Source organism: Megalobrama amblycephala, linkage group LG1 (genome assembly GCF_018812025.1).
Source record: "Megalobrama amblycephala isolate DHTTF-2021 linkage group LG1, ASM1881202v1, whole genome shotgun sequence".
NCBI lineage: Eukaryota > Metazoa > Chordata > Actinopteri > Cypriniformes > Xenocyprididae > Megalobrama > Megalobrama amblycephala.
Window position 1 is genome coordinate 38,514,135 of NC_063044.1, and position 17,369 is coordinate 38,531,503.

Consider the following 17,369-nt stretch of genomic DNA (forward strand, 5'->3'; position numbering starts at 1 on the left):
AACATGTCACATTAGCAATCGATGGCTCTATATATAACATTTTAATTTACTGTGAGCAGATGGCCACATTTATTTGCAGAAAGGAACATAATGCAGACTGACACAAATGAGACACCAAAGAGACTGTCGATTCAAAACACAGTGTCAATATATTTAGTACTGTCATGCCTTGTTGCTAAGAGTTTTGAGAGCAAATTATAGTGTGCATTGTTCTGTTACCAAATTGATGAGCAGATTGCTTTATTTTAAGATGAAACCGTTGCATAGTTACCACTGCGATCGATCGTGAGATTGTGAATTCTTTCCACCACAATAAAGCAGCCTTTTACATCAAAATAAGTATGTATATGTATCACACCTCACGTATATGTGAAGCATGTAGTCAGGTGACACACACCAAGCCAATTCCCAGCATAAAGAGTTTAATATCACACACAGAGGCTTGAGGCTCTGTGTGCAACTGCCATATTTATATTCCAATCTTCTACACCGAAAACCCACATCGCAGAGCTCATAAAAGATTCATTTGGTGTTGGAAAGCAAGGTCGCAGAGGAAACCGGTCAGGAGGTAGTTACTACAACACACCAACATCAGACAAAGGCAAAGCGACCATGCGATCACACTGGCAGACAGCCCCACCGTCCCATTATTACGATAACCTCCTGCCCGGAGACTTTTGACTGACCCAGCCCCCGGCTGATGTGTGTCGTCTCGTTAGGGTGTGTTTGTGTACACGTTTTATTAGGTCACGATGTGCGGTGGCAGTAGTGTGTGCGGCTGCGTACAGTATTACTAGGGCAGAGCAGGGGAGGACGGGCCTCTTACGGGCTGCTCTCGCGGCTGTCAGAAAAATGTCACATTCGCTTAGAGTCAAGGCCACAGAGCCAGGGGAGCCCGACAGACCTGATACCGCATGCCTGATATTCACGCCACCAAGCAGACAGAGCCGTAGCCCAACACAAAGACAGGCAGAAAACGATGACACGCTTCTTGAACAGGATGCTCTGTTAATCTGCCGCTTGGGTGACGGAACAGATTCAGCAGAACTAAAAGAAGAATTTCATGTACCAGCTGTACTAAACGTAATTTAATAATGTCAACCCGACCATGCTGTGTTTTTTTTTTCTTGCACACAGTCCCGTGGCTTTTTATTTTGGCCGTTAAAGGAAAGTGACAGATATTTGGGATCGGATTGAGTTGTACCGCTTTAATGTTACAGCCTTCTGCTGCAGAGATGAGCCTCGGGGTCTCGCCTGGGGAATGACATGCAAACAGACCCTTCGCTCAAGCTGTCATCTAAGGACGCGAAGTCTGGTACTCCATTAGGCCGCAAGACATTCGAACACGTACATCTGCACTTTTTGAAATTTACAATGGCACCTAGAGGCCTATAAAAGCTCAGCCAGGACACCTGGTGTGGTCAGCTTAGGCCACTGTTCCCTCGATCCATGCTGAAGTGTGGTGTCACACCAGGACAAACATGCTTTCAGGTAGAAACATTTGGAACATTTTTACTGTCTAGTCCGTTGGTTTGGTCTGAACCAGCGCTTAGAAGCTGACTGTTAGCAAATTAAGCCAAACACACTGCTGCAATGCTGCTACACCTGTAAAGGAAACATCAAGCAGATGTTCAAATGTTCACAAAAACATCACTAACAGCTTCTGAGTGCCTTTTTTCAACTTTTTAGGTTTGCCACTTCTTACCGCAAAAGGTACAATCACACACAAATGAAACATCATGAGGGAAAACTCTGTAATTAACCATAATTAGTAACGGAAAAATACTGAATCCATTAGTTAAATGGTTGCAATATTGTACACAGAATGGGAAGTTTTAATCTTATTAGCTGGCTTTATGTTTTTTCCCCCTAATGTTTTTATTTGTTCACCAGCAAACAAAACTGTGTTGTCAGTTCCAAGGAAAAACTAAACACGAAATTTGCCAGATCTTCTAAGATTCATTGAATTAAATCTTTGGGAGACTCTTTGTAGCAAGTAGGGCTGCAACAATAATAGATAAAACTGAAATGGAAACAGATTGATTAATTGTTTATATATTGGAGTGAATTCAGGTTGATTGGGACACTTTTTCCCAGTCATCTGAATGGTAAAAAGTGTCCCAATCAACATGAATTCACCTATATACCGATCAGGCATAACATTATGACCACCTTCCTAGTTACTAATATTGTGTTGGTCCGCCTTTTGCTGCCAAAGCAGACTATACCAGCGAGGCATGGACTCCACTAGACCCCTGAAGGTGTGCTGTGGTATCTGCACCAAGATGTTAGCAGCAGATCCTTTAAGTCCTGTAAGTTGTGAGGTGGAGCCTCCATGGATCGGACTTGTTTGTTCAGCACATCCCACAAATGCTCGATTGGATTGAGATCTGGGGAATTTGGAGGCCAAATCAACACCTCAAACTCGTTGTTGTGCTCCTCAAACCATTCCTGAACTATTTTTGCTTTGTGGCAGGGCGCATTATCCTGCTGAAAGAGGCCACAGTCACCAGGGAATACCGTTTCCATGAAAGGGTGTACATGGTACAATGCTTGGGTAGGTGGTACGTGTCAAAGTAACATCCACATGGATGGCAGGACCCAAGGTTTCCCAGCAGAACATTGCCCAAAGCATCACACTGCCTCCGCTGGCTTGCCTTCTTCCCATAGTGCATCCTGGTGCCATGTGTTCCCCAGGTAAGCACCGCACACACACCTGACCATCCACTTGATGTAAAAGAAAACGTGATTCATCAGACCAAGCCACCTTCTTCCATTGCTCCGTGGTCCAGTTCTGATGCTCATGTGCCCACTGTTGGCACTTTCGGTGGTGGACGGGGGTCAGCATGGGCACCCTGAATGGTCTGCTGCTATGCAGCCCCATACGCAACAAACTGTGATGCACTGTGTATTCTGACACCTTATCAAATCAGCATTAACTTCTTGAGCAATTTGAGCTACAGTAGCTCGTCTCGTTGGATCGGACCACACGGGCCGCCCTTCACTCCCCACGTGCATCAATGAGTCTTGACCGCCCATGACCCTGTCACCGGTTCACCACTGTTCCTTCCTTGGACCACTTTTGATAGACACTGACCACTGCAGACCAGGAACACCCCACAAGAGCTGCAGTTTTGGAGATGCTCTGACCCAGTCGTCTAGCCATCACAATTTGGTCCTTGTCAAACTCGCTCAAATCCTTACGCTTGCCCATTTTTCCTGTTTCTAACACATCAACTTTGAGGACAAAATGTTCACTTGCTACCAAATATATCCCACCCACTAACAGGTGCCGTGATGAAGAGATAATCAGTGTTATTCACTTCACCTGTCAGTGCTCATAATGTTATGCCTGATTGGTGTATAATGTTTGAAACCTTTTAATGCACAAAATGTAGAGCTTTTTTATGCTAAAAACGCTGACATTATGTAGTTTTACAGCTACAAACTTAACAGCTCTGTGCCGATAGTCAAGACCTGTGTGTTTGAGAGGACCCACAGAAGTGTCAACACATATTGTGAGCCTCCTCTTATGTGGATAAATAAATAAATATTGAGAGCAGCAGGTATTTGCACGACTGTCATGTGAGCTACAAAACCTAGAATCTAATCTCACACTTCTCTTGTTCCTCTTTCCAGCAGACAACGCACAAACACCACAACGGTCACAGAGCAGTAGCATCTCTGCTCACACCAGACATGCAAACACATGGACTAGTGCACATGCATGCACGCTTTCTGCCCACATTCGACCCCTCCGCTGTGCCACACACAATACAGGCTCATCAGTGGGTCCTAATCAGCCACCTCTCACAGTGTAGGCTGTGCTATTCAATCGCCTCATCTAGCCCTGCATCCGCGCACACTCCCTGATTGTAATGCGTTACAATTGAATGTTAATGGGAACACTTGAAGGTGGGCGATGGGAGGAGGCTTATTCATTTCTCATTGCTTGTTAGTGCCGCTCATACGCTGCCCGTGACATTATTATGATGTCAACTATAGTATCATTATGAGCAGACGCCCCCGCATGTGTCGCATATGAAAATATTAACATAATTTTCTCTGTCCACCTGCCATTGTGATTGTTGCGTGGCTAAGGTGTGCCCTCACATACATAAGCAAAAACGCACACACTCACGAGACAAAGGAAAGGTCATGTTGCATTAGTTAGTAGTTTTTTTATATTTATATAGTAAATGTGAATAATTTGAACATTTTCGGAAATCAAAACCTTTGACATTACTAACTCAGTAGTCATCTGATTATGAATTACAAGGGGTTGTGTGAAGGGCTATGCAACGGCCAAAAATATTAACACAATATTTTTTCCATATTATTCGATATCGATAAACAGGGCTTGCTTGACATGAACTTTTTTGTTCATCAGCCACTGTGGCTATTGGTTTCCGAAAGTTACTAGCCACTCAGCTTACTGGCCACAATTTTGACACTGACACCATGGGGAAAAACTGGCATATAGATATTTTTTAATATCATCTATTAATTGGGCAGCAGGTATATTATTTTACTGTTACTTGTGTGTTTTCTTTCTCAACTGTTTATGTTCTCTTAAAACATAACTGACTGTGTTTACGTGAATACTCGCCAAGACTGGCATTTTGACATTATTTTGTGTATTTGACTGTTTGAGCTCAATAAGCAGCAAAAAAGAACTCAATTTAGTACTGAGAGGCGGCTTTATGTGTGCGCACTTTGGGAGCAAGCACAAAATCTGCGGGATTGAGTGAAATTATGCGCAATACACGCAATCCAACGAAATTCAAAATAACAACAACAATATTCATCCAGAGCAAATGAAACAAGTAAGTGAGGGGAGGCGGGTTTGGGTGTCAACTCGTTTTCTGAGATACTGTACCTCCTGAGATACTTTCATCTGATTGATTTTTGAAGGCAGCATAGATGTATCCTTCGCTACCTATGATATCCCACAATCCAATCCTAAAAGAAAAGATGCCGTCTGAAAGTTGCGGTTTCTGGTCAGTTTGTGTGTAAACAAACATTTTTGACCAACGTTTTCCATTTCTGATGCCATTTCTAGCGAGAAATTACTGTAGTAATTAAATATTTGTTTGGTTCTCACTAGAGCTCGTTCTATTGTGCTGTAGATCATTAAACTGTCCGAAATCAGTTTCGTGAAGTGCCTTCGTGCACAAACGCTGCTTGCAAAGTCAATGCCTATAAGGCAGTGAGTCAGCTGACTACGTTTTCGGATGCAGCAGGTGGCAGTATTCTGTATTCATTATTCAAGCATGGAAACCGGAAGAGCTAGGACTGTGGATATGCAAACCATTTTCACACAAATCGCGCTTAACTTTCTTCAGTACAGATGGCCATGAAAATATGATTGCTCAGATGAAAAATGAGAACAACCTTTTGCATGCGCCCTCTTGACTTTGTTGTTCGCTTGCTGTTATTTGTGTTTTTCTCTTCATGTACAGGTTTGTTAAACAGCCAATCAGAGTGATCTCTCTCAGCAACGAAAAGCTGCTGATGAGGGTACAACTAGTGCCAACAGTGAGGGAAACACCACAAAAACTAGGCTGACAGACACTGGACGGCCTAATACTGGCTGCCTGCCGACCGCCAGACTTGAAACTGAAATAATTCGAATAACGAATTAATAAATTAATTTATCATGAAAATTATTTATTGCATTGTTCTAATGCAGTAAACTACAGAGAAGCTGACACTGGTAAGTAATAATTATGAGGTCTTTTTTTAACAATTGATATATTATCTTACTGTATGTCCTTGCTGTGCCCCTGTTAGCATAGCATCTTGACAGGCCGCTAATGGCCTGGTTGATAGGTTTTAATTGCCTTCTGTTTTTCATTCTTTTTTCTAAAACTGAAAAATTTCACACTGTATATATTTCAGTTTGTGGGCTGTTTTGCATACACAGTAAAAAAAAAACAGGGACATTTCCAGGAACAGCTCAACAAAAACAGGAACTGTACACAGAAAAAGGGAACATCTGGTCAACCTTTAATAGAGGACAATGGGCAAATTTAAACGGGATTACACCCCTAAAAACACCCTGGGATGTTTAATGACCACAGCGAGTCATGACAGGTTAACATTTCACATGAAGGGCAGTGCCTTTTATAGTATGATGTCCCCATCATCATTTTGGGGCATTAAGGCTCAGGTACAGTATACTTCATTTTCCACGTTCCGCTCCATCTCGCACACAATTAGCATGCAAGCCTTTCAAAGTACACTCCTTTGACCGTGAGCGTGGATAGGCACATTTGCCAAGTGTATGCTACCTTTTCAAGTGCTCAAATCACTCACAAATGAGCTGTTGTTCATGCGAACAAAAAAAAAGCCTGGCTGGACATCGATAGTGTGTGCGGACATTAGCAGACTGTACTGATGATGAGAATTACATCACACAGACAGTAAGCTGGAGTGGAACGCATACAAGGGAATTATACCTTAAAGGGTTAGTTCACCCAATAATGAAAATTCAGTCATTAATGACTCACCCTCATGTCATTCCAAACCCGTAAGACCTTTGTTCATCTTCGGAACACAAATTAAGATATTTTCGATGAAATCTGAGAGCTCTTTGATTCGTCCATAGACAGCAATTTAACACTTAAATGCATGACTGTTTCGCCAATCATTCTTACATATTCGGGTCTTTATCGACCCAGATCTATATCTAACACGGAAGGATCTCTACCTGTCGCGATAATATAAAACTCCTCTGATATTAGAGTAACAATTACAGAAGAATAAAATAAAGCATATTTTGTTACCTTTGGAGCTTGAAAGGGTTCAGTTTGAGCAGATGTTTTATGCCATCATCACTGTCCTCGTCAGCGCTAATTTCCCAGTAAATTCAGCAAATAATGGGCTAGTTTTATGTTTGAGGCCACGAATATGAGCTCATTCGCGATCTCAAACGTATTCTCAAAACTATATAATTTTCAACATCTTCAAAATCAATATTTCGATCGCTAACAGCTTCACCAGATTCATCCTGTAACAGTTACAGTCATATTTGACTGCGTTCAGTATTTGCTCTGCAGTAAATCGCTGAGCCATTTCATGTTTTTCTTATTAATTCGTTTTCTGTCTGAATGAGTCGTAACTTCAGCATTGTGTATCAGACATTGCCACCTTGTGGAATAAAGGTGAATTGCACTTATTCCGTCCTCTAACATTCAATTATTGTTCTGCAGAAAAAATATACATACACTCATACACGCCTCGGGTCGTTAGCGACCCTATACAATTTTTACAAAAAAATTAATACAAAAATAGGCATTCTTTTATCATTTTATGATTTGTTTCTTGTTATATTCTTTATAATGAATTGATTGAGGAATACCAAAAAGGTTGATGTCTAACTTTAAAAAATGAACGAGGAGGAGGGTAGTGAATGACATAGGGTAGGTATGCATTTAAGGGTAGGTATGCATTTAAGGGTTAACCACCACTTTCAAGGTCCAGAAAGGTACTAAAGTCATTGTTAAAATAGTCAGCGTGGTTCAACCTTAATCTTATGAAGCGACGAGAATACTTTTTGTGTGCAAAAACAAAATAATGACTTTATGACAATATCTAGTTATGGGCGATTTCAAAACGCTGCTTCATGAAGCTTTACGAATCTTTTGTTTCGAATCAGGGATTCGGAGCGCCAAAGTCACATGATTTCAGTAAACGAGGCTTTGTTACGTGATTCGAAATTTCAAAGGTTCACCACTGGGGGGCATGACTTTGGCAGTTTGATACGCGATCCAAACCACTGATTCGAAACAAAAGATTCGTAAAGCTTTGAAGCTTCATGAAGCAGTGTTTTGAAATCGCCCATCACTAGATATTGTGGAATAAAGTCGTTATTTTTGGTTTTTTTCATTTGTGTTCTGAAGATGAACGAAGGTCTTACGGGTGTGAAACAACATGAGGGTGAGTAATTAATGACAGAAATTAAATTTTTGTGTGAACTAACCCTTTAAGACTAACACAGACCACCAGGTACCACCAGCACCTCTTCCACCAGCAATCTTTTCCCCAAGAGGTCTCCCATCCAGGTAGACGCCAGACTCAATTCTGCTTAGCTTCAGTGGGAAACCATGCAGGAGACTGAGAATGACAGCCTTTGGTGTTAGTGAAATGGAGAGCAGCTGTGGGTCTGCTGGCCGCTTTTGTTCGTGCTTGGAGTTCTGGTGGAGAGATTTATGCCGCTGGTCCTGGGCCTTTTCATTTATCTAATTCCCCATTTGGAAGTCGGACTGATGGCTGGCAGAGCACATCCTGTCCGACCTGCCTAAATGTCCTTGATCTCAAAGGCAACTGATGCTTTGTGCACATCACTGCCCCCTTTTGACCACCGTCCAAAAGCACCGTCACCGCTTCCGATATTTATTAGTCTCTCAGCCGCCAAAATCCACTATGAGGCCATTTTCATTGCCAAGCTAACTTTAGAAAGTAGGCCTAATAGGTTCACACACATTATCTCACATCTGATCAAATGGGTGTATAATAGGCCTTTTAGCTGGTGGGCAAGACGAACTGACTTGGACTGCACCATTCATAATTCAGAGAATGGGCTTTCACTGCAAAGCTTTCTTTAGCCTGGATGTGCACCGAAAGTAGTGATACTCTCCGGGCAGCTGCTCGCATCCAGGCCGCTCTGGTCCAGTGCCACGCAAACACTCCATCCTGACCAAATCTGGCTGGATCATGCTACCACCAGTTGCTTATTCGAATAGATCCCTGCTTGGATGCTATTTCACAAGCCCACAACATAGGCCAAGATAAAAATTCATGGTTTTACCAGCTGTAAATTAAAAGACACCTATTCAGGGGAAGCTTCGCTTGACCCCGCGTGACTAATAACTCTTACAAGAAGTGCAGAAATTCCATCTGGCTTCCAGCTTAACTGACATTATTCATTTTATCTCATATTTCCCTCTTAATAAAATCTCAAGACTGCGGCAGCCGGTTTCTACTGAGCTTATTATTAAACTACTGCAATTGAACGACTGAATTCCAAAGTACAACCGAGAGTTTCTAGCGAACAGCAGGTCTAAAGCACATTATTTCACTTCACCCCAGCTGGGCGGCTTCTCTGTTTCTCAAAGGCCTGTGCGTTTAAACATTCTTATTAAACAATTGCAGCTATTTGCTGTTGATGCACGTCTCCAGTGTATTTACAAATCGAAGGGAAAAAATGGGCTGCAAACAGATTTTGATCAACTTATGAGGGTTTTGTCTCACAGTCGCAACCAATTAGCACCTCTCCCCCGCAGAGAGTTTGATATAATAGGGCTAAATAGTGAGTAAACAGACAACCCTCTCAATTCACATGCTAAAAGTGGCGGCTCCGCATCTCAGCGTCTCTGGCGGCTAGAAAAGTGTGGTCACCAAGCCTCCCATATAGTTCCTTTTTAAAAATAAAAAATGATAACTTCATTGATGGACGGCTTCAAATGGAAGCACTCTGCCTTCCAGCTGGAAGGAGATATCCGATGCTCTCCTGACAGCTCTGTGATGCCATTAAAGCAAGGAATGATCAGACACATCCAGTGGGGCCCTTGAGCTGCATATCTGAGCTAGCGTGTTTGCCTCTAAAGCACTGGCTAATTACATTTGATGAAGATGTTGATTGCGAGCAGATTTGTGGCTAATGTCTGTCATTGTGCGACCGCGGCGCTCGTTGCTGTCATCGTATACAGTATGTAATTTATACTTGAACGCATAGATTTAATAAACTAATCAAAGTTTCTTTAAAGGGATAGAAAATTATCCCATAATTTACTCACCCTCAAGCCATCCTAGGTGTATATTACTTTCTTCTTTCAGCCAAACACTATCAGAGATATATTAAAAAATATCCTGGCTCTTCCAAGCTTTATAAGGGGAGTGAATGGTACCCGAGATTTTGAAGCCCAAAAAAGCACATCCATCCAACATAAAAGTAATCCATACGGCTCCAGGGGGTTAATAAAGGCCTTCTGAAACCAAGCGATGTGTTTTTGTAAGAAAAATATCCGTATTTAAAACTTTATAAACTATAATATCTAGCTTCTGGTAAGAGCAAGTCGATTTCTGGTGGAAGAGTGACCTCTGACCCGGCGCATGACATATTGACGAACGCAGAAGTGCAGAGGATAGAGCAAAACAAAACCCCGGTCATGAATTAGAAGTACAAAATGAGAAATTTTAAAGAGAAATGTCGGAGGAGCTTGAGTTTGATGCCTAGCCCTATTTGTTTGAACAACGAGAGGCGTCTACTCGCACATAAGCTTACGCTACTCCTACATCCTTCGTCATACGCTGGAACTCGACTCTCTCGTGAATGCACGAACGGACGTTACCGTAAGCTAGTGATTACAGTTTATAACCTTATAATTATGGATATTTTTCTAACAAAAATCCATCACTTCACTTCAGAAGGCCTTTATTAAACCCCCTGGAGCCATATGGAGTACTTTTATGATGGATGGATGTGCTTTTTGGGCTTTAATAAAAAATGGCACCATTCACTCTCATTATAAAGCTTGGAAGAAGCAGGATATTTTTAATATAACTCCGATTGCATTTGGCTGAAAGAAAAAAGCCATATCCTCCTGACTACCAGAAAAAAAAAAGTTTTGTGAATTTAGTATTTTTTTCATTGCATTGTTTTGAATTTTCTGTAGAGGACACCAGGACTCTAAAATAAGACATGAATAAACATGAAAAGGCAAAACAATGGGATTTTTAGGTTTCAGGATTTTTTTATACCAAACTTTGTATAAGGATGATTCTCAACTATGTCATGAAAGATATAACAGAATAATTTGATATACCATTTTGCTTTATCCATAAAATGGCCATAAATGTGTTTTCCTATTATATACAATGTATCTATACACTGTATCTAATTTGCATATTCATGTGTTTTGGGGCAATATGTAATGAAAAAAGAAGTATAATAACTGGAGTAATAATTGGCAAGAATTTTATAATAATATCTAATATTTCATAGGAATATTGATATATAATTTCTTTCCCTATTCACTTGTTGTGTCTCCCAAAATGCGTAATAAACATGCTTTAAATCCTGGTGTCCTCTACAGAGGACATGTATGAAATCAATGGCCTGTTTTGTAACAGAAAGTCATATTTTTTTTTTATTTGAAACCCCATTTTCCTGAGATGTTGATTTATGACAAACATTTTGAAAATTAGACAGATTTAAATGGTAATTACAAAATATCATATTTCCATGAGGGTGTTAAATTTGATCACTAAATTAATGTCAGACATTTTAAAGACCAAGGAAAGGGAGTGGTCATGGAAAGATTTGGCATCACTGAAAAGCCCTGAATGTGCTCTTTACAAGACATCCAGACTTAAAACTGACATATAAGGTCTCAGAGAAATGTGCTAAAATATAATGTCCTCTACAGAGGACCAAACTCCATTGCTGGGTGTCAACTAGGATGGCTTGAGGATGACTAAATTATGGGATAATTTTCATTTTTGGGTGAACTATCCCTTTAAGATTCATGCTTTCTTCTGTATCTTAGCGCCTAGCAGTAGCTCCCGCTTTGAACTGTGCTAATGATAGCAGTCAATAGATGTCCAAACCCAACTGCAAGCAGCCACTCAAAACTAATTAAGAAGATGAGACCCCAATAAACGTACATCTGTTGATACAGACATAAACTGTTTACCACACAGTGACTATAAATAATACAATGTACTACATGCTTGGGAAATAAAAACAAAAATGTCATTTACATCCAGTGTAACAATAAAGGTGTGCGCAGATTTGAGTTAATGATTATTGAGAGAATCAGCGCAGAGAGCTGAGAACAAAACGAGCTTTTAATTCCTTAAACTGTTATTGTTGCTAATTTGCATTCTGCTTTAAACTCGACATTTTCCCAGAGCCTAATTAAACCCGGTTTCATCCAGTTTTATGGCCTAAATAGAATTTCATCCTCCGTTTGTCCTTATTTAAGGACACAATGGACACAATACACATACATATGGACATTCACACAAATGCACAGACGTACACACAGTGAGAAAGCGTGTGAAGTGTGTTAAGTATGCAAGCGATGCAGCCCCATCATAAAAAGAGAATTGCCAAGGTCAAGTAGGCGTCCATCTATATCACTGGTTGTCATGGCCCCAGGGCATTATGGGTACTTAACAAACACACGTTGTGAGCATCTGTCTCATTAAAACATGTTGTATATTTCATGGTTTGCATGAGTGTGTTCAGTGTTAGTATGAAGGTTTGAATGTGTGTATGGCTACACACATTGGATGTGGATGTTTCTTTGCATCCCATGTGAAGTATTCCTACCAGGATAGAGACACACCAGAAGAATTCATCAATTTTTTATGTCTACATTGCTACATCAGGGAGATGGGTGTTGCCATTTTTTCTCTTCTCCATTTAATATTTAATGCAAACACTTACAACAAATTGTCCCCTAGGGCCAATTATGAGAGGTTTGTGGTGAAGAAATGGAAATATACATTCCTACGCATGCCTACAAGACTCTCATATCTTTCACTGATGCGTTCTCATTTACATATCCTAATGTATGTCTGGGACAGCGGCACAGGCAAATTTGCAAACTGTGCACACATCTTGTACCGTATCATTTCCTTTCCTCTAATATTAAAATCATTCGCAGACTGCTTAACATACTGTTTTATAGAGCACACAGGTTACATCTAATCAAATGCATCATCTCCAGTCTGTAATTATGCCACATAGCGGGAAGTCACATGCTCTTGGGTTTTATTCGAATTCATTTTTACTCACAAAAACATTAAAATGTTATTAAAATAGCATGCAATAATGAAATAGTTCTTAAAATTTTCAACAAAAAAAAAAAAAAAAAATTATAAAATAAAATATATGAATATAAAAACATGACAGCTGTTTTTTTTTGCCTCAAACTTTAGTAGAATTATTCTCAAATTCATTTTTCTACAGCTTAGTATCTTCTAGATTCTAGAAGATAATAATAATAATAATAATATGTATAAACCAGTGTCAAGTACAAAGAGTGACAATATTACATCCACCTCAGTACCTGGGTGGGTTGCATCAACAGAAAACATGGACATTTTAAATTTGGTACATGAACGCCACTGTAAAAAGTAATACGCTATATCTACTCCATAAAATTTTGGCAACCGATTACAAGCAATATTAAGTAAATTAAACAAATAGAAATGAGTCAGAATTAATCAAATTAATTCCTTAGATGTCAACCATTTAACGGGAGTAAAATTTAAACAAAAATATCTGAATAACAGACAGATGTCAAAGATGAATTAAGAACTCTTGAACATTGAATACACCTGATGATAACAAGCAGAGTCACTGAAGGAAAGAGAATGTTGATTTTGAAAGAGATGTTGATTTTATTGAAAATGTTTGGTCACTATTATGGTGATCGGTGTTTCATTTAGTTGGACAGTTTGACTCTTTGCTTTTTATGTCAGTTTGTGGGTTTTTGTAATGGTGTTTGCTAATTTTACACATTTTAAATGGTTGACTTTTAAGGAATTCATTTGATTTAATTCTAACTCAATTTTTATATATTGAATTTAATTAATAATATTGCTTGTAATCTGTTGCTACAATTTTATTGAGTAGATAGAGCGTATTACTTTTTTACAGTGCATTGTGGTAATCAAATTTACTTGTTCTGAATAATTATTACCCAACCCCTAACCCATTCATCTCACCACCTTAATTTCATTTGAAACAATCTAATTCAAAATGTTAAACACACAGGAAACATGTAAGACCAAAGTAAGAAATAAAATGAAATAAAAATAGGCTACCAACATAACATTGTGTCTGTGTGTGTGTGTGTGTGTGTGTGTGTGTGTGTGTGTGTGTGTGTGTGTGTGTGTGTGTGTGTGCGTGCGTTAGTCACTCTCAAAATTGTGGCAAATGCAGCAGAAGTGCACTAGAAAATTTTACAGTACAACCGCCCCGTCTGTTCAGTCGGATGAGACATGTTCTGTCATTTAACATCCATTTGCATGATTTCAAAGCAAATTACAACAAAGAAATCTTTCTTTCTCACATCAAAATGGGTTTTGTCCTGGAAATCCTTTATATTTTTACACATAGCCGACAGCATCTCTAAAGAGTGGTCATGTATTTTATTGATGTCACCCCTGTATCTAATGCCTTCACGTGCTGTCGGAAATTTGGTAATTCCCACTTCTGAAGTCGTGATTACAAGCTCGATATGGGAGGGTGTTCATGTGCAATTTTTACCTAGGAAACTTTACATTAATTCAGAGAGCACATGAAGGCAGCATAATTTCCAGTTGGTTAAATTGATGGTGTTATAACTCTTCCCCTTTCCAGTCTCCCCTCCTATTGCGCTTTATTGCAAAATAAAACCTCAAATTAAATATTGACTAATTTAACTGCTATTTAAATCAGCTTTTATGAAGTTGTCTCGTGTTGTGACACACGTAATAATTCCCGTAAAAACAAAGAGTGCGAAAATGTCCGAGGCTATTTCAGCCAATCACAAACGCCTGATCGCTGTCCATGGTTCTGACCAATCAGGCCCTAATTTACAGTTGCGTTAATAAACGCGTCTTTTACGCAATTACAAGTGTTCAAATTGGCTACTGATAGCTGACATTTAAAGAACACCGACTAAAAGAACAGTAGTTGAAAAATTCACACTCAACTACCGTGTGAAATTTTCGCATTTTTGCCTGAATATTTCCGGGTCAGGTATCTCTTCAATTCACATCTGTCACTTCAGTTCTCATCATCCAGCGCGAGGAAATCTTACACTCGAGGGGAACAAACGAAAACAGCTCTTACAAGTGCTTCTGTAACAATATGAACTGCGCTTCAACAGTCACAAGTCTGGTTGTGAAATGTACAGGGTTGAGGACAGTGATTCATTGCGCAACTTTTCAGTCCTCAAGCTGTCGTCCTCCTAATATAGAGTTCCCAGATTCTTAGAAAATGCGTGCCGAGAGACTCAGTTGAGATTTATTCAAGCAGTGATTCAGCCATTAACCTCCAATGAGCTAATTAGAGCGCTTGTTTCGAAACTGATAATCAAAGAAGCCATCTCGCAAACAATGCGTATTTACAACACATGTGACGGTGAAAACGAGCGGTGTTTCGCATGCTACGAAGGCGTCTTACCTCGCAGGGTATAGTGGATAACATTAGCAGCAGGAACATGGCACTGAAGAGATGCATTCCTCTCGAAATGACAGCGTTCCGACCACCACCAGCACTTGGACACTTTCGTTCTCAGAGCTCGCCTGCTTTCCTAACAGTCCGCGCAGGATTCTGTCAGCGTTCTGTCGAGCGCGCGACGATCCACATCACAGGCGGCACGCGCTGGGGTTTATTCCACTCACGGAGGCAGATTACCCCCACTGTGCCACGGCACAACGAGCCGCCTTGTGTTTTATGATTAGTACCCTGTCTTTCGCTTGTGACCGCCACCAAGAGGTCAGCGTTGTAAACGGGCACGGGAAATGAAGTATAGCAGAATAGTTTCCCTCTCAGCAGGGTTTTTGAAGTGGGATCGACTGACCGAGCTCCAGTTGCAGAGGTTGGAAGGTGACTAATGTGCTTGCGATGCTCCAACGCTAGGAGCAGCACACTTTGACGCTCTGGGAGCGGATTCAAAGAAATGCCCTGCTCAAGATGCAGCCGCTCCAGTCCAGTGTGTGTGTGTGTAAGAGAGAGAGAGAGAGAGGAGGGTGAAAGAGGAGGCTTTGTGTTGACAGCTCAGTCTGTTGCACAAACAATGGATTTTTGAGATGGGGATAAATGACATGCATGTCCCCAGGAGAGCTGTGACATTATGATACGGGCGGTTTGATGATTGGATTAGACTTTGAGCAGCGTATTAGTGGCTCTTTGCATGTGAAAGAGAGTTGCTGACAGTTACCAGCGTCTCTAAGTAAGGGATAATGTACGTAGTCTGACGGTCATTATTGCTAAATAAACCCCGAGTCTTGTATCACCCTAGAGGAGTTTATTTTGTGCTAATGACCAGCTTACTGCACATTATCCTACTTATTACATGGCTACTTAACAACTAAATAAATAAATGGACATAAAAATTTAATTTGAGGTGAAGTTGTTTTGTTTACTTGTAGAGGCCATGGAGAGACGACTAAAATATTTAGGATATGTAGGTTTCCTGGGTGAGCATTCAGTTGTACAGTGTTGCTATGGGCAATAGCATATTTTAGAAATAGCTGACTATTATTTTTAATCAATTTTATATAAAGCACTTTGAATTACTGTTGTTTTTAAAATGTGCTATACAATTAAATGTGACATTGTTATTATTAATGGGCAGAAATCAGGAGATACACATACACTACTGTTCAAAAGTTTTTTTTTTTTTTTTTTGGAAAGAGACTACTTTTATTTCAACAAGGATGTATTAAAATGATCTGTAAAGACCTTTATAATATTAAAAAAATATTTCTATTTTGAGTAAATGCTGTTATTTTGAACTTTCTGTTCATCAAAGAATCCTGAAAAAAAAAAAATGTATCATGGTTTCCACTAGTGTTGTAGTAGGCTTCTCGAGATCGGTCCCAAGACCATTTTTTGAAGGTCTTGGTTTCGTCTCGGTATCAGACTAAGAGGACTCGGATTTTATTTAAGACAGGTCAAGACCACAACTGCGGGGATATCACTAAATTGCTGGTGCCTTGTCCGATTTATTTGTTAACATAAATAATGAGTATGGATGTAAAACTTCCAGCTTCAAATGCAAACAGTAGCTTATTTCTAATTTGATTTCTTTTGTTACTGCCAGTGCTGGGGAGTAAGTAGTTACATGTAACAGAGATACGTAATTTAATTACAAAATAAATGTAACTGTAATCTGTTATAGTTACTGAGAAAAAAAAAAAAATGTAATATAAAGGGTTAGTTCAACCAAAAATGAAAATTCTGTCATTAATTACTCACCCTCATGTCGTTCCACACCTGTAAGACCTTCGTTTATCTTCAGAACACAAATTAAGATATATTTGATGAAATCCGATGGTTCAGTGAGGCCTCTATTGCCAGCAATAACACTTCCTTTTCAATGCCCATAAAGTTACTAAAGACATATTTAAAACAGTTCATGTGACTACAGTGGTTCAACCCTTATATTATAAAGTGACGAAAATACTTTTTGTCTGTCAAAAAACAAAACAAAATAGCGACCACAATATCTAGTGATTCAAAACACTGCTTCAGTAAGCTTAGAAACTTTACGAATCTTTTGTTTTGAATCAGTGGTTTGGAGCGCAAAAATCACATGATTTAAGTAAACGAGGCTTCATTATGTCATAAGTGTTTTGAA

The 17,369-nt window shown here is 39.8% G+C and overlaps 1 protein-coding gene across 1 annotated transcript in view; it reads right to left on the reverse strand.

Moving 5' to 3' along the window:
• The window catches only part of olfm2a (olfactomedin 2a), a 99,830-nt gene extending 84,169 nt beyond the window's left edge, over positions 1 to 15,661 (reverse strand). Inside the window, exon 1 of the mRNA XM_048191965.1 lies at positions 15,188 to 15,661. Coding sequence (XP_048047922.1) covers positions 15,188 to 15,244 — 57 coding nt within the window. The 5' untranslated portion in view covers positions 15,245 to 15,661. The remainder of the gene's footprint in view (positions 1 to 15,187) is intronic.
• Positions 15,662 to 17,369: the final 1,708 nt, after the last annotated feature.